Source organism: Solea senegalensis, linkage group LG11 (genome assembly GCF_019176455.1).
Source record: "Solea senegalensis isolate Sse05_10M linkage group LG11, IFAPA_SoseM_1, whole genome shotgun sequence".
In the NCBI taxonomy this organism is placed as follows: domain Eukaryota; kingdom Metazoa; phylum Chordata; class Actinopteri; order Pleuronectiformes; family Soleidae; genus Solea; species Solea senegalensis.
In genome coordinates this window covers 8,195,713-8,217,894 of record NC_058031.1, presented here as the reverse complement: position 1 = coordinate 8,217,894, position 22,182 = coordinate 8,195,713, and the positions used below count along the sequence as shown (strand labels likewise).

Below are 22,182 nucleotides of genomic sequence, written 5' to 3'. Positions count from 1 at the left end.
GCCGAAAGAAGAGGGAGTTTACAGTGGGATAATGGTGGAGAAAGCTACACTGAGAGAAATCCTGCACTTTGTCAGACAGATGTCGTGATTTATCACTATATGACTGTCTTGCAATATATCACAGAATCTGTGAAATGATTGGTATCGTGGGCCATGTATCGTATCGTGAGTTACCCCGTGATTCCCACCCCTAGGCTACGCCTCTGAAGAATGGCTGATATACCTATTCAGAATAATATTAAGTGTACAGAAATGTTAGTAACAGAGATGCTATTGTCATGATTTAAATCGTGTTGGGTTGCAATGGTTTGCTGTCTTTAAAAAGTGGATGATCTTTTTGATTGAGCTTAAACTGCAGCCTATTGAGATTAGTCTGCCAGTAGAGGGTAGTAAAGGGTATTAAAAATGCCTGTAGAAACTGTATTTACAAGGTTATTCAGTAAAGCAGCTGTTTGTAGCCAAATGAAAATGAAAGTTGCTACTGGTTTATTATGATGTGTGAGGTATTACATACAGTATTTGGGTATTAAACACTGTAAACTGTATACTTTGCGAGACTCTTGACTCCAAACACCAGCGTGAGTGAGTCAAGTCACAGCAGATTTAGTTTATGTTAGCAATGCAAAGTATCCTGAACAGTTTGTTGAAGGATGCTTTGGTTTCTGGACCTATAATAATGGTTTGAGACAGTCTCTTACAGAACATGCTGGACACAATTTTTCCAGTAATTTTGCTGATGGTAGACAAGGGAGGAGTCCTTTAATCACACCACTGTGGTCAGTGAGATGCTTCCCATATTTATATTCACTGGCAAAAAATGAAATGATGGAGCTGCTTTAGTTTGTGACTGAGATTTAACATTCAGTAGATGATTGTTTTTAATTCTATAGCAATGACCTTTTTCTGTGTGCTGTCTTTTAAATGATTATTATGTGCCATACATGTTATTCAGATTTGGACAGAGTGTGTTTTCACCTTCATCTGTTTGTATGGTCTCAGTTCAAATGTGAAAACTTTTAACTACAATTCTTTTAAAGCGCAAACTATGATCTAACCTGAGGGTGTTTCATAACACCACAGCATACCAACCAGTTTAATAAGCCTGTTCCGTTCATCTCCCTTTTAGCCTATTATGGTGAGCAAATGAGAGCAGCTCCTCTCCATTTCTATTCAGGGTTCAACTTTTAATTGGCAGCAGCTGTGTGATCGCTTTACATTATGGGCACACAAGCTACTGACTCCTGTTCTGACAAGTACGACCATGTATTTCTGTCTTGTATTCAGGACATGGCTCTCATTTAATTTAATTTAACTTAGTCTCTCTCTCTTTTTTACTTGATGCTTGATTTGGTCATTTTATATCCACTGCATAGAGAAGCCATTTCAGTCTCTGGTGTAATGCGTCCTCTCATGCCAGTAGAGGGCACTTAATGCTCATGTATACTGTGCTCTGATATTAATATCAGGTCAATGGTCAAGGTGCATTTGTATTTAAAATTTTCTTCCTACCTTTTTCCTTCATTAAAATCTGTAATTCATTCAAAAAAAACTTTAAGGAGGGGTGTGAATGTTTCTTCCATCACTTGATAACATTTTAATGTGTAAGCAATAGTTGAGGAAGAATTTAGAGCCTTTCCTTGATAACTAGCAGTGGGGTACTGTAAAAAATATAATTCTATACCACTGGAGTAGACTGTTAGTACTTTTACTTGACTGCTGTACGATACTATATGTTTGACTGAATGTACAGTAGTTTACTTTTTGCCTGTACATAAATACACTGCTTGCTACATTTGTTCGATAGGTTGTAGGCCGGTTTTATCTGCTTTTTACCATGGACTTTTAACAGGTTTGGATATTGCATTATTAGACAAAGCTTCCCAAACTTATTAATATTCAACAACAAGAATGTAGCATAAAATTAAAAAGATTAAAATACAAATTAAATGAGACATCAGAACAAAGACTGTGCAATATTATGCACAAGTCTTAAACCAATTAAACCAAAGTGTCTGGTTGCATTCTAATACAGGGACAATATTTGCATTATTATCAAAAGCTTCGACAAGCTGAAGTTTATTTGTGAGCAGGACACAGTCCCTCTTAAACCCAGAATGGAAACCTTATTCATGTCATTAGTAGCACATGTGTTTCTTCTACTATTTTATGTCGGAAGTTCCTGCTGTAAAAAAAAAAAAAAGGTCTCTTTCACCAGGTTAATTTGAGACATGCTTGCGCATTAAATACATTTTGGAAGGTGGCCAACATATTAAATTAAATCACATCATGTCATTAAAAATGTCAAAGATCACAGAATTTGTCCAAAATAGCATCATTATTTTTGCACCAGTAAGGCAAGCAACAAAGCCAGTGTTCACTTAAGACTATTGCACAGTACTCTATATATATTGCCTATTAATTCTGTACTTTTACTTTTACATTTTAAAGGTCTAGTGTGTAATGTTTTAGAGGGTTTATTTGGAGGAATTGAATATACTACCCACTGGTTTGATTTCTGATTGATTTTCGTACTCTTACGGAGCTTTTCCACTATACAGTTCTAACACGACTCGGCTCAACTCAACTCTACTTGTTGTGTTTTGCTTTTCCATTAGCGATAATACCTGGTACCTGGTACCTGGTACTTTTTTTAGCACCTGCTCTGGTGAGGTTCCAATCGAGCTGATCAGTTCAAAAGACTTAAAAATCCTGAAAACATGCATTAATCTCCAATATTTAGCAAGGACATTTCTAAAATCCCAATACTTAACAGAGGAATCTGGCGTATTGATATTATATTATTATTCGTTTTCTATTTTGACTTGATTATATTTTTATTTCATATACACTTTTGTATATATTTTGGTTTGTTGAAAATAAAACCTTTCATTCTATCAAAGTTACCTATTCATTTATCTAAGACTGCAAGTGTGTCTACTAATGTGCACAGTTTAAAATAATATTAGTTATATGTAATGAATGTCGTCATGTTAGGTTGAACCAAAAGAATGTTTTATAAAAGTTGTATAAAAACGCTGGGGGAACGTTCTATAAAGGTCTAAAGTGATTTTCTGGGAACCAAATGTGCAACTAAAAACTAATGTTAGGGGAAAGTTAGTAAAACTTTTCATGTCAACCACAGGAGAACCTTCAGGGAACGTTCCCAGACGTTCTGGGAACCAAAAATTGTTAGCTGGGTTGGGAATTAGATGAATGAGGGAGGAGTATGTGGAACTCTGATGTCTCACCATATCTTACACACTGAGCCTTTGGATGTAGAGCGTCAATTTTCTAATTGTATTTTTTTTTTTTTGTCACCATACCTACTTTTATTTTGAAATACTTAATATCAACACCACTTGTGTCTCTGTTGCAGTACCCTCAGTACTATCCAGTGCTACAGGCAGACTTTGTTGTTGCATTACTCAGGAATCAACGACACATGTGAGAAGAGTGTGGTCATGTAAAAACTAACATGGGTCTGCAGGGTGGCGTATTGTACCCACACTGGGATTAGTCGTCTTCGCTTTCAGCACTCCCTGAATTCCACTCCGCCTTTTATGTTTTCCCTTGTAGCTCTCCCTCTCTCTCGCTCTCGCTCTCTCTCTCTCACACACACACACACACACACTGTGCACAGGACTTCCCTGTGACTTTGCAAAGCTGCATTTAGCCGAAGTACCTACAAGTTTCTGAGCGCACGGTGGAGGGAGAAGCGGAGTCGGGAGTCGCCACAAACAAAAACGCGTAGAAGGATTTGTTTTTTCTTTTTTCTTTTTTAAATTTTTTTAAATAATTGAACCTGTTGATTAAGTCTGAGCGGCAGTGGGACGCAGAGGAGCAAGAGAAGAAAGCCTGAATAGGTGCAGGCAACACACCGCTGCTTCAGCGGGCAGGAGGAGTGAAGAACGCACGTCGGCTTTTTTCTTCGCCCAGCATTCGCAGCCTGTGCTGGGTTAGTGGAAAAATGGGCACTTCGACCTGCAGTGGACTTATCCTGTCCTTGATGCTCACATGCCAGCTGGTTACTGTAAGTGACCTCAAACTTGCACTTCTTTTTCTTATCACCACATTTCTGTCCTTCTCTTCTCCTGGACACGGTTTGTGTTTCATTTGCCCACGAAAGTGACTCATTCCTCCCCATAGGTCCAGTCAAACTCACTCCCCCTTTTTTTCATCCCCAGAAATGCACATGTATACATGATCTGTGTTGATGTTGCTATTTGTGGCGAGTAAATAAATAGTATGGCGTGTGCTGGTGCAGGGGCTGTGGAGGAACAGATTCCAGTGCACACAGTCATGCACCTCAGCAGCATGTACTGTTACGATGCTTTTAAAAGTAATATGACAAACTAGAACCTCCTGTTGAGTGAAGGCGGGTTAAGTGTGACCACAGAAACAAGCTATTCATAGTCTCCCTGCAGTCCTCATCTCTTTAAAACTCGAATTAGTCCTGGAGAACTTGGAACCAGTCAGAATAAAAGTTGCTGGTGAAAACACTTAATCCACTTGACCAGCACCAGTCTCCTCCATCCAGTCTCTACGGAAAGTAGATCCATTTTGATAATGTCCCAATATGTTCCTCTGGTTTCATTTATGCAGGTTCTAATTGTTTAGTATACCACAGAGCTGTAAATAACTCATATCCTTTTATTTGTTTTTTTTTTGTATAGGAAAAGAAAGGAACTGGTAACTTTAGAGAAGCTTGAACCACAAGTGTTTACCGCTTATGCTTCATAAATGACCGCAATGATCATTGAAACGTTAGTTTGGGCAACTAAAGTGTAATTCACGATGAAAGAGTCTGAGATAAGTTTACTTTGCTACATCTGTGGGCTGAATGTGACGTAGCTTATGGGATTCAAGCCCCCCATCCTCTCTCATCCGCTGTAGTAATTCCGTCTGGTCTCTCACCTTAATGCCCCCCAATAAAGAGAGCTGTCACGGTTCAGACGGTCTATTTTGTGACTGATCTGTGTTGATTTGATCTAAAGCCAAGTCTCTCTGAATGATGGGACACATCTCGGGGGGGGCTAGCACATACCAATCTTTCACCTGCTGTATATAGAACAAGTTATACTGTTATACTGAGTTTTTGTGACCTCAAAAGTTTATTGTGTAAAATCCAGCAGTGGCATACTAGTACTAGCACTGCGTTTTCTGTGGATTTCATGATGTGTCACTTAGTGCACCGAACTCCCACTATGTGCATCCTGAAAGGCGTCACAGTACCATTAATCTGTGAAAACTCTCCATTCCCTAAAGGTCTAGTATCATCTTTAGTTTGCTGACACTGGAAGGTAACAGGAGATGACCTCCCCCCTTGATCCACTACCTTAGTCCAGGCCAACAATACCAGCGTAATTGAATTATGTGGAACACAAGCATCTGTTTCTTGCGTTATGACTTTAAACCACAACAGGCACACTGTATCTTGATTCAATTAAGTACACATAGTGGTTGTTACTACAGGCCCCCCCTGTTATCGCTGCTGGAATGTCGAGGTCGTGAGCATCAACTCAAACAATCAAGGACAATAATAAATAAGTTGATAAGTTGATGGTGTTTACATCTAGTCATACCATTGCTTGTGTGACACCAGACCCACCAGTACTGACAGTTATTGGCATGGAGATCTCTCCCAGTATAGACTCTTACGAGTGTCCCTTGATTGCACTGGGGGTTGGATTGGGTTTGTGGGGGGGGGGAAGGGCGGCCTGGATTCCTATGACTATATAGTCTGTAGACTGGTCCCATTTGCATAAACTCTTCTCAGTCTTCTCGTGTGTATTCCAGCGTCATCGTCCTTAATTAAATGGAGTGATAGTTGTGGGTGGTGTCGCTGTGGCGCGCTGTTGCAGACCCCTCTACTTTGTGTTTAACATCCATTCAAAGTCAATGATGACTCAATGGAGTTGCAAAGCACAGCCGTGCAAACATCAACTTCACTCCCCAGTTTGAACAGTGAGGAAAGTCTGCTCCCTCCATACCCATTCACATAATTGGTTGAAGACTGGGTTCAGTAAACATTGCTTTGTTGAATTATAGCCCCAGGGGAGAGGCTGTCTTGGCTTATAGGACAATGCTGAGCTGAGGCGGCTTGCCTCCTCCTCGAGCACATTGGTTCGGCATTTGTTGACTCTGCAGTGAGGTGTGACTTGGGCCGGTACAGTGGTCAGAGAGATGAGGACTATGAACTTTGGTTTAGTCGCAGCCTGAGTTTTTCCCCACTTTAACTTTTTTACTTTGTGTAATGCAACTCTTTATTTGAAGTCCTTTCACATGCAACATCTGTTTGTCCCCCTCAGAATGGAAGGGAGCCTCAGGCTGGGCCAAGTTTTGTCTGTGGCCTGTGAGAGGCACATCCTCCTGTGCCTGACTTAAAGGACAATTGCAGAATTTTGCAATCGGAATGATGTTGCAGTGTTTGATATCATCAAGTGATATCTAGTGGCTGTATTCGTTGCTGCGTTAGTTACCTAGTGTACAGTAATGCAGTTGCAACTTCATTATAACATGTGGGTAATTCTTTTAACTTGGTTTCAGAAAATGAAATGTATTAAATATGCATGAGCTAAAATATTTTGCTGTTCGTGTCAAATATATGAGAATACAATCAAATCAGGGACTTTCTAGAAAACACTATTTTCTCTTATTAAAATGTACAGAGATGAAGCAAATCCCCGCAGATCAATAAAATATATTCATTTCCTTTACAAACCCTCATCTGCAAACACACACTTCTTCTCTAAATCCTCTCTAAATACACTATGGCTTTGTAGCCGGGATAGCGTCGCTCGTTCATGCCCAACACCACATCTGCGTCGGACACAAGAGCCAACTCCAAACACAGCTGCACCTCAGCTGGTACAGCAGCAACGCGTTGCGTGTGCTGACATGAGCACACATTCTCTCTGAGTACTACCTATTGTAACAAGAGTCCAACTCTTTCCATTAGCACCTCTTCACACATTTCCTGCTCTCGTGAAGTGCTTATCTGTGCCTGTCATTCGTTTGAACCACCGTTTTTGTCATACGTACAGTTACTGACTGTGTCATCCCCTGGACAGTCATATTCTTTTGTGTTTTCTGGCTTCTTGTGTTCTATTCAGGTTTTAGCTGAGGGTGGGAACAGCGTTGCATGCACAGAGCACACAGGCCGTGTGAAGGGAGTGAATGGATGTATGCAGTATTAGCTGAACTCCCAGTTTAATTATCTGGATGTGGTATCAGTACAGTTTTAGGTGGACTAACATGTTTACATGTATATTTACGGTTTTAGTAGGAATAACATTAGGGGTGGGTGGTAAAATCGATACAGTGAAATATCACGATATTTTTTGCGTGACAATGTTATCTTGCTTTTGGGTCACCAAGTATCGATATTTAGTTTTTAAAATGATGTTTCACATTTTTGTGGATTAGTAGTAGAATATCTATCGGTGTCACGGTCCATTCGAGCTGTTGCGTGAGTATATCGTGATGCAATATTGTGATAATATCGCATCGTGGTTTCTCTGATGGTTCCCCCCGCTAGTAAACATACTGACTAATTTAAGTGGATATTTTGGCAAAAAAAAGACTAATTTGCTCTTTTATGAACCTTCTAATTTACCTTTTTTTGCTTTAAAGAGACACTACTACTCTTAGTGTCTGCTTTATGGAGCTACAGGTGTTATCAACCCAGCAGAGTTCGTGGCGAGGTCAAACGAAGTCTTGAGGAAACAACTGTTTCCACCATAAACAATAAAAACAGTTCACGGTCAGAGGCTAATTGAGAGCTGCAAATCACACATATCTGGTCAGGACAGAGCAAACCTTCTTGCTCTTTGTAGTCCCTGTAGTATTTCCGTTAAAAAAATGTGACAAGCAGGTTGCAGACGACTTTATATGGTCACTCTGGTCCTCTGGAAGCAGTGCGCTTTAACTCTAACACACGTCACCCAGCTTGACAAAAAGAATAAAAGACTGTAATGGACTGCTACAGTATCTGAATCACTGCCCTGATCTTAAGCACTTTTCAATCTTTTCACATTGTATTGATGTGCTTTTTGCCAGGTTGTGTCCAAGCTTATTAAAGATTCATTGAAACACTAAGTTAACTGTAGTGGACTTTCCCCTTGAAGGTGCTCTATAGTTTGTGTCTTATTCAGTCTGCCTTTGTCTTCGTCACTCAGGCATTCTACGTTCTGCTTAAGGGAGCTGTTGTATTGTCTTGTAAGGATCCTCCCAAATTATACAGCTCGTCTAATGGGGGTTACTGGCCTTTTCACAAAAGATGTTTCTGTGTATTGTGCGTCAAATCGCCTTTTTTGTCTGGGTACTTAAGTTTGCTGAAGGAATGTGATCAGTCTTCCGTCTCCATTGTCTTTTAAAATCAAGTGTTTACAAAAAAAAAGTCCCACTCTGGTGCTGCTTTCATCAGAGCTGAACACAGACTCTCCCCACGTCTTATGAACCTGGCACAAGTCAAAGCCTTCCATCGTTACTGAGACATTACTGTAACCTCAAGACTATGCAAAATCAGCTAAGCGGCCTGTTAAACCCTTTAATGTTCACAGGTGGGGCATGTCAAGTGGGATTTTTGCAGGCGTGAGGGTGTAATAGGTCAGTGAAAGGTAAACACAGGGCAAACAGTGGCTTCCACTTTTTGCTCACATTTCTTGAATTCAAGAGGTTGTTTGCAGACGGCTTCTCTTCAGGAGCCTAATTAGCCAGTGGTGTCACAAATGAACAGTTTTGCTTGTTTATACAACAGTGCTGATATGACTGCAAAGGGGCCTCATTAAAAATCAAATGATCGCTTTGCTTAATGTAATAACATTACCATATTCACTTGTGGAAGTCTGCTCTCACCAGTTAGGACTCATCGTCACAGGCTTGCATCTGCTCGCATTTAAATATCGAAAACGTATACGGTTATGTCAATTAGCCAAATCGCAAGTTGTTGCACAACTTGTAACTATAAACAAATGTCCGTTACATTCGAACCATTGTGAAGCCATTAATGAAGCGCAACGTAACTCTTGTTGTTTCATGTCAAGACAGACGGAGGCAACAGCACTGATACAACAAAACGGCAGCAAACAGGTTGGAGTTTGACTGAAAGCGAACAGAAGCGCCCATGGAAAGTTTCACAAGTGAATTCTACTGCACGAATAAAAAAGGGATGAACGCCTCTTGACCCCGCCCGCCTCTGTTGTGCCGTGGTGACTGACAGCACTGGTTGAAAGAGCCTGTTTTCAGATGAAGGACGCGGCATAGAAATAATGTTACACTATTTTTGTTCACAAAAACACAAAGAGAGGCAAAAAAAAAAATCGCTCAAATCTTTTCACTGAACCTTTAACGTTAACGTTTATCATGGTTTATGGAAGAATTCCGTGCTCATGTATTAAGGCTGCAGATCCAGGAGAGTCAGAGGGGCGCTGCACTGCTCTGGTCTGTGTTATCATGTCAGCTGCCGTCCCATGAGACATAACAACTCTTTTCTCTTGTGATTCACACATCTACACACCTGCTCACACACATACACACGTCTTGTCCTCAGAGCAATTTTCTCTGTGCTGTTTTTTTACTGCGCTTTACTACTTTGTCGTCTTTCAAATCTCTCAAATCCACTATTTAAATAAAGCGAATTTCCACCCACTTGCAAAGCTCTTTGTGTTGCAATGTTGTAAAGTGATTTGCTCCGCGATGAGAGACAGTATCTACTGAGCCCTCTGAAAGCACATGTATTTGTGGTTTAGAAGGTTGCCAGCAGTCTATTGTTTTCGGTGCGGTGGCTTGCGATGGTCTGAAGCGTTGAGTCGCCATCCTGTTGGGGAAATGAAATAGTTGACTGGACAAGTGGATAGTGCCACAGTTTATTCAGGCCTTCCTATGCACAGTTCAAATGTCCTGCTCTACGTTTCCTCACCACCGTAACATAACCCAGTGGTGTTTGCTGTTTTCACAAGCCATTTAGAACTAAACATCTGTTTCTCTGATAGATTTTACAGTGGATTTGAAAATGTCCATAACCTCCGATGACAGAGCAACGAGCTCATATCGCTCTTTTATCCCAGTGAAGACAAACAGGCATTTGTCACAGCGTTTTATTTCTTACCCATTGAGATCAAGTGCAGTAACACGTTTTTATAACTTGGCAAGCAACGCGCTATAACTAAAAGATTAATGAATTCGCTTGGACCTAATTATGCCAAAGTATCAGCCCTTGTTTTTATTTTTCTCTCACAGCGTGAACGTGATATTTGGATTTCCATCACCGTGTGTTTTGATTGAGTCAAACTGCTCAGTGTGAAATATTTTCCATCCTGGTTTGCTCCCTTTTGAAGATGCATGTTCTGTCGCCATGAGCCAAACCGTGTTGCAATGGAAAATAGACTCACACCTTCACTCTCATGCTGTATTTTTTGTAAAATAAATAGTACTTGCAGCAAATCTCAGAAGACCTCAGCCAACAGAAGTGACACAATAAAACATCTGAACTGTTTATATATATATGACGGTGTTTTATTATTTTTTCTTTGCCATACGATTGGATCTGGCTAAGCCTTGCCTTCTTTGGTTACTGCACAGCACAGATGCGTTTTACATTAATATCGGAAAAAGATTTACCGTTCTGAAATCCTTAGTCCTTTTGTGAAACGGTGAGGACATCATTTCACATGAAGGCCATTTAAAATATTGCCTGCTTTCTTACATACTGAACTATTGTTCGTATTTGATCATTTAAAATAACGACACAGACTTATTCAGACTTTTTTACCCAGATATAACACTCCATGGTTGAATTTTAATGCAATATTAATCAGCTTAGATTCTGAAGTGGAAATATCACAATTCTAATGTCGTTCATTCATATTAGTATGGTTGGTTTCTGCATAGTATGGCTTGGCTTGGAATGGTAAAGCCCTGTGTTAGGCTTGCGTTTCGACTGAGAACTGTACCTTTTACTTGGCAGGCGGTGGTGGTCACTAGACCCGCTCCACCCGGACCGTACCATTTTACTCTGGTACCCCAAGGAAAGTGTGCCAAAAATGGAAAGGTTGGGGCTGATTATTTCAGTGACCTTTAACCCCGTCATCTAATGATGTGCTGCATGGGCTTTGAAGCAACACTAGATTATTTACTTCTGATATAAAACTAGTGAGCCAGAATGGCGGCTTCTGTTTGGGCAGACTGTGGTTAGTCCTTTCTTTACTTGTTTGTGCTTGTGTTTTTGCTTTCAGAAGCTTAGGAAATGCATGCTTCCTTGGTGAGCAGAGAAATCCGAAGCGTGTCAGGCCTTCCACAGTTGCTGTGGCTGTGATTAAACTGTTCCTACCCAGGGATGTGCATTCCGAGACCACAACTTGTGCATTTATTTTTTCCCCTCCAAACACTGGATGAGGAGTATTTCAGCGCCTAACATACGTGTGTTGGTTGTGTCAGGTATTTAAGAGCAACACTCTTAGACGGCGGTTTGTTTGAGACAACCTGGAGAAATAAAAAATCAGGGCATTGATAAGAGTTGGAATGTGGACTCTGCTTGTCGTTGAATGCTTCCCTAGATTAAAATCAAAGCTTTCAGCAATCATTACCATTCAGCCCCCAGATCATTTTCAAATGTACTTCTCCAGATTGTCTTTAGAAAGAAGCCAGGTGAAGTATTTCAGATTATATCTGTAGTCATGCAGAGTGCCACCAACTAAATACAAAGAAACACAAAGACACCTTGAGCACCATGCTGACTAAAGTAGCTTAGCATCCACATTATGCCTGGAGGCTTGACAGTATGGGCGAACTAGCCAGCACCTGGCAGGCCTGTTGATGCTGAAGGTTGGCCATGCAACAGTTGGTGAGGCAAAGGGAATTTCTGTGGTTTTCTGGACTAAAGTGGCTGTATATAATTTCCTCTCCACCCAAACCATCTGTTGATTCCGTGGAATGACGAGTCATCCTAATACTCCGCTTGAAGCCATGTTTCCACCGGTGGATGGTGCAGCTTATGGTTTGATTAGAGATTGATGGACGCTCTTACGGTATAAATAGTGTTTTGCGGTCAGCCTGTTCCTGCCGCAGTTTTGCAATTTATGCTCAAGCGTTCTCAGTTATACGGTTAACAATGAGTAGCTGGTGACCACCAACAGTGCTGCTCCCCACCACATCACTCAGCCAAGTTATGGGAACAGCAGCTGTTAAGTGCCACAGATATCTTTTTCTTCTTAAATGAACGTGCAGCTGTTGTGAAAGCTGATTAAATGTGACTACTTGAAGCTCACCATTTAAGTGACATGTGTTGGATTTGCTCATGTGATTTGCAGATCATAGTTACCCTTGATGTCGGGAGATCTCACTTTTCTGTTCGTTTTCATGCCGGCAGCACTTCCAGCCGAGTCGGGCAATTATTACTTTAAAAGGAGTAATTAAAGGGTTCTTCCACTGAACCGAGGGCCTGTGTGATTTATGTAGACTGTAAGCACGTAGAGGATACTTTCGTTTGTGCCAGGATGAAGAGGCCCTGTCTTCCCAACCAGGCTCCACCTGCTGAGGCTGTATTATGACCCCATCATGGGTACAAGGGGTGGAGATAAAGAGGTACACTGAGGCTAGAGAAATCTGGCATGAACACCAGACTGCAGTCTACAGTAAGATTCTTTGCCCGTGGGCACATGGTTTACTTCTGTCTACTCTGTTGTTTCATCAGGGCTTTCTCCACGCAGGAATAACAAAAAACAAGATTTGAGCGAGACAACAGGGAGCACAATTTGGTTTTTTAGAACAACACAGCTGGAGACAAAGATCTGTTCATTCCCAGGGGGCTGCATCTCTGTGGGCTGGTCAGCAATATTGCTGCAGTCCATCGGTGGAGCTTCTTCTTGTGATGTCATACGTCTACATATTACATAAGCCAAGTCTAAACAAAGAAAACCTTTACATGCATGTTAAAAATGTTTTGTTGGAGTAAGACAAAAATTCAGTCTCCGTGATGTCATGTCAACAAGTTAGTCCAACTGAAATCGAGCTAGTCTTAATCTAACATACCTGGATAATGCGGTTCATAGTCCGATTACTCCTGCATGTATACGCTTAGCCGGACTAGAGTTGGACTTGGTGTTCTACATATGCATCAAAATCTCCTCCCTGGTCTTTGACCTGGAAGTAGAAGGAGACGATGTATAAACTGCAGTACTGTTGCCGAAAATCATACGGTGGCGGCGTCTTTCTTCGGCAAGTTGTCCGATTGCCTGTCTTAGTCAGACTATGGCCGTAACCTGATTAAAGTGAGGTTGAATGTATAGCAATCAACCTTTGCAATAACTATTAAGATTTATTCAGAATCCTTTTTCCTAGAAGAATGTTTTCCAACATAACACTTTTTATACTCTAATGCAGGGGTGTCAAACTCATTTTTGTTCAGGGGCCACATACAGCACAATTTTATCTCAAGTGGGCAGGACCAGTAAAAATAGTAAAATAATAGCATAATAACCTATGAACAACAAGAACTCCTTGCTTTTTTTTCTCCTTTGTTTTACATTTAATGAAGGATATTTTTACAAAACATGACATTTCTTGAGAAATATAAGTGCAATTTCAACAATATCGTGCCTAAATGCACTATTTACACATCACACTGGATCTAAAATGGCACAAACATTTAGTCACAGGTATCTGGAAGAGAAAAATATTGTATTTGACATTACGTTTAGATTGTAATCGTAGTGTGAAATTTTAACAAATTCATCCTGTGGGCCGGATTGGACCCTCTGGCGGACCAGATCTGGCCCCCGGGCCGTATGTTTGACACCCCTGCTCTAATGGGATGCATTTCCAGTCAGGGCTCATCCTGTCCTCATTCAGCTCCTCCAGCACACATTCTTGGAACTGAGTTGAGGTATGAGTGTTTGATAATTAGCATAACTAGCTATTTTGGAAATCAAAAGTGAATGATTTAATTTTAGCATTTTTAAGTATGTAAACATTTTGATAATGGTAATTCTAATTGGCTGAGACAGCATTTTTTTTTAACTGTAAAAAGCAGTCAGGAAGGTCAGAAGGAGTGAAGTAACCTCACTGGTGAAAGCTGAGTCTTACATTATCCACTTTCTGGTCTTATTCTTTGAAAGGTCATGAACTGGCTTGTGCTGGCTTGTCCATTAGCACGGTGATAAATCACATACAGAGCAGACTGCTGTTAGTTTCACTGCCCTCTGTAGTATACCTAACGGGTTCACTTTGTTGATTAACCACCGGAGCTCGGTGTATTTTCACACGGACACACAGGGCCCCTTTGCCTATAATTACCTCTTATTATAGTAGGAAATGGATCCCTCACATCTGCTTCCAATGAATGGGCAGGTTAGGCCTCCTGCTTTCTCAAATTATTGCATAAACTCCTGGCAAACAGATGTCGTTGTAGGTGTGCGCACACCTTCAAATTACAGCCTGTTGCTGAATTATGAGGACTGGTGAAATTTGTCTGTCAACTGTTGGGAGGAAGATACTGCCAGACTTCGTTTTTGATTATCAGATGTTTCAAACTGCTAGTTCTTGGGTTCATTGCTTGGCACAAAGCCATCCCTCTAAATGTTCTACAACTTATACAGGGAGTCATATGTGGTAACCTCTGCTACGTGTTAACAGTTGCTCAGTGAAATAATTAAAATGGCTCAATGGTAGAGTCCACATGCTCCTTATTACTATTGTAATAGTTTTGGGATTTCCATGTTTGTGTTTTACAAAGTTGGGGTGCTACTTCCAGTTACAGTAAAATAAACAATTCAAGGGAATTCTATACAGCCTCTCATATCATATGTATATAACAAACAAAATGGGATAAAAGCTTCTATTTAAATGACCCACCTTTTTGGGTTAACTGTTGGCTTTTATATCCTGCTTCTGGCAAACAGTAATGTGAGCTTTTTTCAGTAGCGGAATCATTAAAAGGCCTCTGCTTCCACGGTTGTCTGCAATGAATGGCCTCAATAAGAGTTTGTGGTTCCAATTAACTACACAATGGTGGGATTATTGCTCATTAGCTCAGACTCAAACATAAATTGTATTATGACGGGATGTCACATTGAGAGTTTTTACAAACATTGTCACAGGACTCTCTGTCCCGAGCCTTTTCCACTCGATGAACACAGACGCATGAGCTTTGCACACGACCGACGCGTCAAGGCTATCTGTCCATTTCTGAAACTCTCCAGCAACATTGACATGTTTTGTTCTGGGTATCGTCTCGACTCTTTTTCCACTTGTTACTCATGCAGAACAGCTAGTGATTCGGGGGACCTCGCTCTTTTAACTGTCCTGTGATTGGTCGAAGTCTCTTACCGTACCGGGCTGTATTTCTCCAAAGCTGGAAACAGAGGCTAGATGAGATGCAGAAGTCTGGATCTCTCTCACATCACGTCATTTCAATTATGCCAGAAGTTTATTATGGAATAACTGTTCACTGATGCCAAAAGTCATTTAATTCTACCTCAGCTTTAAGGCCTTGTCACCATTTAAATGTCATCAACAAGTTGTAATTAAGGTAGTATAGAGATCCGCTGCAGTATAGAAACGCTTGAAGGACTAGCTGATGAGATAATATCAATGTCTGCACAGTTACCTTTTCTCCTGTTGTTTAACCGTCCTCACATAATTCTTGCTGCAGTAAAATCACAGCCACACCACAACTGTGACTCGTTTTGTCTGTTTACACTGTTGTTAATGCTGTTAAAACATTTAGGTATTGTCTGCTCTGTGCAGACAGTATATTTTTGGGACTATCTTGTGGCGGAAGGGTAAGTGAAGTAAAGGAAGTGTTTAATTTAGCCTAGGGATTTTATCTGGCACACAAAGCGTAAGATCCAGCAGGCGTGGTCTTGTCTGGGGGAATTCCTTCCCCTATATTCATCAAGGAAAATGGGACAGCTGTCAGCCACACTGAAACACTCTTTTGTCTTTTTCGTAACAGTCCAGATTGACTTTACTGTTTCTAACACACAGATCTGAGTTTATACGTTGCTCTGTATCATGAATTCAAACCAGATGTGCTAAATTGCGATATTTATTTACTTAATTTGTTTCCTTCTCTCAAACTGTGACTCACTACAATATCACAACCTGTTATTCATTTTACCTGATAGACAGGTGAATCATCCCTTCAGGCAATCAGTCTAGACAGGGAGATGCTTTGTCTTGGTGACTTAATGTACAGTAATGTAGTTAATAAAGCTGCTACACTGAATCACTAATTGCCAGCTTTCAACTATGAATCATACTGAAATATCGCATTTAATATTAAAAAGGACAAGTAGAGCAAGTAAAATATTTAAAGTAGAGCCATATTTATTCTGTACAATACAAATACAAAGCATTGATGATTTTCTTTAATTAATATTTGAACATATTCAACAGTGTTCGTTAAGACACAGGGAACATTTAACAATGTAAATGATGCAAGAAAAGTTAATGACGTGTCAAGAGGCTCACGTAAAGCCTCTTGTTGACCTTGAAAGTACGTCATGACGGTACCAATGTTTATCTTCCATGCAGCAGCTTTTCCCCCGACCCTCATTCATAACCATATCTTCATCCTGCACTCTCTGTTTACTTATCCAAAGTCTGCTCTGAGACTGACTTAGTTTTGGCACACTCAGACTTCCACACTTGCTTCAAAAAGTAGGAGACAAAAACTTCTTATGTAAGCCTTCATTTGTTTTTTTGCTGAACAAATTTAGAAGCTTATAATGTGTATAAAAATCCAGATGAAAGATGGGGAAGGTGGGTTCTCCTTGAACTTGCCTTCAGAAGATAATCTGGCTCTTTGGAAGTGTCCTGCCCCTTGATCCTTTGTCATGGGGGTGACGGAGGGAGTCTGAATTAAGAATGAAGGGACAAGATGAGAGACAATCATTTCATGCTGACAAAGTGGGTACCCGATCCCCTCTCACATGTCACAAACCCAATAAGCAGCTTCAGGAATGTTCACATTTCTGTGCTTTAGGTCATCGTTTAAGAAAGAAAGCTTGCTGGCTTTTTGGCGGGTGGTTAACGACAGAAATAAATGACTTCCCTCACCAAACATAGAAGACACACTACAGGAAAGTCCCTTGTTGGGCCGAAGTTTAGGGTCACGTCTCTGCTAACCAGAGTGTGGGTAGATGTGTTTCAAAACATTCTCGTCTATTTTTGGTCATTAAGAATCTCTCTGTTCAGTGAAGTGTGTGGTTCCTATGTTCCAACTAAATACCATTCTCATAAGCTCAGAGCGACATGCTCTTACTGTATTGTCAGGAGCTTACAAATTTGGGTCACTTTTCATGTGCTGTAAAGATGTGGGTGTGCCAGTAGGCCCTGCAACATTTGGCCGTGCCTGCTACCGCTCTGAAACACGGCTTTCTTCAGTGTTTATTGGTTCTTGTCCAAGACTAACCTCAAACAGGGAGGTGAGGGTTTTACCAGCAGCAGCAGCAGCAGACTGCCCACTGTACTGAAACCCCTGAGAAAAAGATCTGGAAAATGCATGTATAGAGTTTTACATTGCTGATAGTCTTATACAAAGGCATGCTGTGCAAGAATAGACCAGATTAATGCACAACTACTCGTGTGAGTTTATAACATAACTGCCAGACCACAATAGCTCCAGATTCTAGCCGTCTTTAAAACATTGTTCAGGTGTTAGGTAACTCCAATCTTTAGTATTCCAAGTATCTGTTTTGATGCTGGAGATGTCTCCTCTCTAGACCTTGCCCCTAATTCCGTACAGCACCCTCTCTGGCTGCAGGGCCTCTGGAGAAGTGTGTAATAACACCTGCAGCTACTCAGCTCCTGCGGTATTTTTATCTGCACAAGGAATTCCACCTCTGTTCTCCCTGTTCAGCTCCTGTCTGAATGCATGTGAGTTTGACATTGTTTGCACGAGTCTCTTTACATTTCATTCATTCTTGCTGGCGCTGCTGCATTAAATCGCTATTGGTTACTTGTGTCAACAAGCACACAAACACACACACACACAAACACACACAATGTTCCACTATAGAAATTCAAATTAGTCTTGCGTATACCCGCAGCAGCAACCTGCCCCCCAGAAGTGAATTTCCAGCCTTTGACTAGTACTCCCAACAGTCAGTGTCGCTGTGCTCTTCCTAGCCACAGATATGGCAAATTGGGCAATGGCTTTGTTTTTGTTGCTGTGGAATTGGTTTATGCCATTTCTTCTGCTAAAATATAGCGTATAATGCGAAAACAGCCGAGGGCATTCATAGTGGTGTTATCTATCATAACCATAACTGTGACGGCTTTAAATGAGGGCTCAGCTCATAGTACATTCCTTTTTTTTGCAGAAAAAGAAGCCAGTGTGCAGGTGGTACATATGGCACGTACACTCTATATGGCCGCACGGTTATTTTGTGTTAACACATTTTTAATTAACTGATTCTAATGATTCAGTTACACTGAAAACAACTGCTTTACAACATGTTTGTGTGTGTGTGTGTGTGTGTGTGTGTGTTGCATGCAAAACGAAGTCACGGCAGTTTCATGCAGCCGTGCATGGAGTGATGACTCCTAAACCACGCCGTGCCGAGGCGAGTCGAGGCGAGCCGAGGCGAGCTGGGATCATAGGTGGTAAAGAGGGGTTAGTGAAGAAGCTCCATTTATAAGACATTGTTGTACATAAGTACATAAGCTGTTGTAGGACTTTCATACTTGTTGCGTGTCTCTGTAAACTGTCTATTGTGTGGCTCACTGATGTGTGGACATAAATACTTCAAAACGTATCTGAGTGGGATTTAGTGATTTAATGCATTATCAGGATCATCCACACAAATATTAGGGTACAGAAACAAAGTACAGCAACAGTGAATCCCGTTTATGCCCGACAACAACGTCAGACAATCCCCTCCAGTGCAAAGTGCTCATTGTCAGCGGTTTTGTGTCGTGTAAATGTGTTTCAGATTTCATTTCTTCCGTGTTGAATGAGGGGACCGAGCCCACGATACCCAAGTGGCTTTTTTTTAAACTGGTTATTTGAGCTCGTCCCTCCATTCATCCCTTTCTCATTGGTTCAGGTTGTGACGAAAGTTGACCTTTTCTCATTGCCTATGGATATGTTGTGCTCTTCAGAGGCTGGATCGGATTTCATTTAGCCTGTTCTGTTGTCTACTCCCACTTTTTTTTTTGCGCAGATTAGCAGGAACAGCTGGCAGGTAATTTCCTTTGCAGAGGGTAGAGGGGGGGTTCATGAAAGACGAGGATAACCTCTGAATACCCCCCTCTCTATCTTCCCTTTGATGATTTTGTCAACATCAAACTACAGTGTCTTGTTTGCTGTTCAGTGCCAAACATCTGGAGAAGGGTACAGCCACTTCTTTTTTTTTTTTTTTGCTGCTGCTCTCTTATGTTTATATTAATGCATGAACAGCTGAGAGAGAGTATTTTTCCTCACTAAGTCCATCACTTCTGTGGACTTTTTCTCTTTTTTTTTTTATTTTGTTTTGGCAGCGCTAGCAGAGATTATTATTGGAAAAGGTTGTGGGAAAACACAAGAAAGTCTTTGATGTGCAGATGGCGCCCAGCAAAGTGTTCTGTTCAGTTAACAGCAGGTTTTGTTGTGCTCAAAGTGCATCTTGGGTTACCAACAAGACTCGGGGTTTGAGACCCTCAACATGTTCCACCCAAATCTCCATGACGGTACCATGCCAAACTCCAGTTAATTGTGAGTTCACCATCCTCGATAGTATGACCATGGGAACTGGTGTTAAGTGGCTACACCAACATGAAGTTATTATGTCCAGCCAGAATGTCTGGCTGAGTCTCATTTTGGCCGAAGGGCCAAGATGCTATTAGGCTCTCACTAACTCAGACCTCCTCTGTTTTTGTAAAGATCTTCTTCTTCCTTCAGCTTCTCACTGTAGGGGTGGCCACAGCTGCTCATCTGCCTCCACCTTGCCCTATCCTATTGTATCCTGTGTTACACCAACTGTCCTCATGTCCTCCTTCACAACATCCATGTACCTTCCCTGTGGTCTTCCTCTTTCCTCTGCCTGGCAGCTCCATTTTCCATCATCCTTTGCCCAAAATAATCATTATCCCTCCTCTGTTCGCGACCAAACCTTCTCAACCTTGACTCGTTTGCTCCATTTCCAAACCGTTCAACCTGAACTGTCCCTTGAATATGCTCATTTCTAACCCTGTCCATCCTGGTCACTCCCGACGGAGATCTCATTATCTTCATCTCTGGCACTTTCAGTTCTGCATCCTTTCTTTTAGACTGTGCCACTGTCTCCAAGCCATACATCATAGCTGGCCTCACTACCGTCGTGTAGACCTTCCCTTTTCCTTTTTGCTGCTATCCTTCTTTCACACGTTGTCCTTGACATACAAACTTTCTTTGGAAAGCTTTACATACTGTGTATTGCTACTAATGTCCAGTTTGCTCCACAAATGGTTACATAAGCCGCATAATTGGAAATATTTAGTCCACTCAGCCTACTTTTCCCCTCACTGTGCAATAACGAATCACATATAATACACAAGGTTAATTGACTGGTCTAGTTCTGGCCTGTGATTATGTGAGACAATGCAAGTGTGGCCAAGTGAACAGATGGTGTCTGATTAGCTGGTCCTGAGGCAAAAGGAACAAGAGAATAAATCAAACACTTATGTCAGAGACATTTAGGGAGCCACCACACAGCGTCTACTGTTGCCTTTTCAAAATTGAATTATGTTTTAATAAATACAATAAATGGCATTCCATGGGCATGTCATGTATTAACATGCTTGAAGCATGCCGCTGGGGATTTTTCAAGGTCTACGTTTCTGCCCAAAGGTAATCTTGAAATGAAAACAGAGCCAGCAGCATTTTTAAATTTCTCCTCCTTTGGGCAATGAACTGCCAATCTCGTGTGGATGGCATGCGTGTCCGGAGCAGAATTTATATATTTTTTTTTATAAACTAAACTACAGTAATGTGGAAGTAGCCATCGGGCTTGTTTACACTGGACGGGCCTACATTTTCATTTTGGCGCCCATGTTAACAAATGCGTTAGTGTGATGCGCGTCGATTTTTGAGCGAAAGCTTCTCAAATACTGTTCATGCATGTGGCGCAAAAATACACTGACTGAGGATCTGTTGATAATAAGATTTTACCAACATGATTGCATCAAATTTTAGTGTCTATGCTGAACCTGAATAGGAAAAAAAAAAAGTGCATTAAAAAATATGAATATGATATTTTTAAATTCAGCTGTGCAGATTCTTTCCCTCTCCCTCCCTGTTTGGCCCTATACACATGGAAACGTAACTAAATGTAAGCAACAGGATTTTCTGTAAACACGGCATTGTTTCAGGAAATGTTGTCATCCACGTAACAAGACTCTAAACACTGCAGGACATATGCCAGGCCTTTGAGCGTATGAGCACATATGGCACGTGCACTGTGTACAGCTTTATTTGAAGTATATATTACAATGTATACGATCACAGAGATGGACAGAATGAAGAAAGCCAGGGAGGATGACGACAACAACACAATCTCTCTCTCTCTCACACTCTCTCTCTCTGACTGAACAAAATACACGTGACGTTTTCTGTCAGAGATGAAGTCATAATCGTACATGCACACGCGACTCAGACATGCACACCCACTCAGGAGAGCAAGACGCAGCTCGGCCCACGTCACCAGGCCTTAGCGTCGTGTCCGTTGCAATGCTGACGCGACACTGCTGAAGCTAAAGACGGTCCATGTCCTGAGGCGCGTCTTCAATCAAACTTAATGTTCGGATATCGCAGAGCCCCGATCCCTTTCAGTCCCCTATTGGGAAGGAAAGCAGACATCTTAAATGACACAGCAGCGCACTTTCACAGGGACCATGTCTGTTTATAAATAACCAGGCCAGCGCTGGTGAAGCTGGAGCTGCTCGTCCCCTCTGGACTGCAACCAGCCTCAACACCTCGCCCATCAGCTGTCGTCTGGGGGAACTGGAGCTGGCCCCTATGTCCCCTCCATCCCGGCAGGTCACTCTCTCAAAAATGTTACCGGAAACACACACTATTTATAGACCCTATGAGTTACTCTCTTAAGTGTTTATGTTTGATACAACATGCAGTGCAAGACATGATATGTGTTGCTTTTTGGTCTTGCACCATTTCTTATCCCCCTGGTTAAATTTTAAATTAAACAATTTAGCTTTGCCTTGACT

General features: G+C 41.3%; 1 protein-coding gene across 2 annotated transcripts in view; it reads left to right on the top strand.

The window, feature by feature from the left end:
• The first annotated feature begins 3,620 nt into the window (after window positions 1-3,620).
• Window positions 3,621-22,182, top strand: part of hspg2 (heparan sulfate proteoglycan 2) — an 85,946-nt gene continuing 67,384 nt past the window's right edge. Inside the window, exon 1 of one of the 2 annotated variants that reach the window (XM_044038529.1) lies at window positions 3,621-4,030. In XM_044038529.1, coding sequence (XP_043894464.1) covers window positions 3,968-4,030 — 63 coding nt within the window. In that variant the 5' untranslated portion in view covers window positions 3,621-3,967. The remainder of the gene's footprint in view (window positions 4,031-22,182) is intronic. The other variant, XM_044038530.1, reaches the window with a different exon arrangement.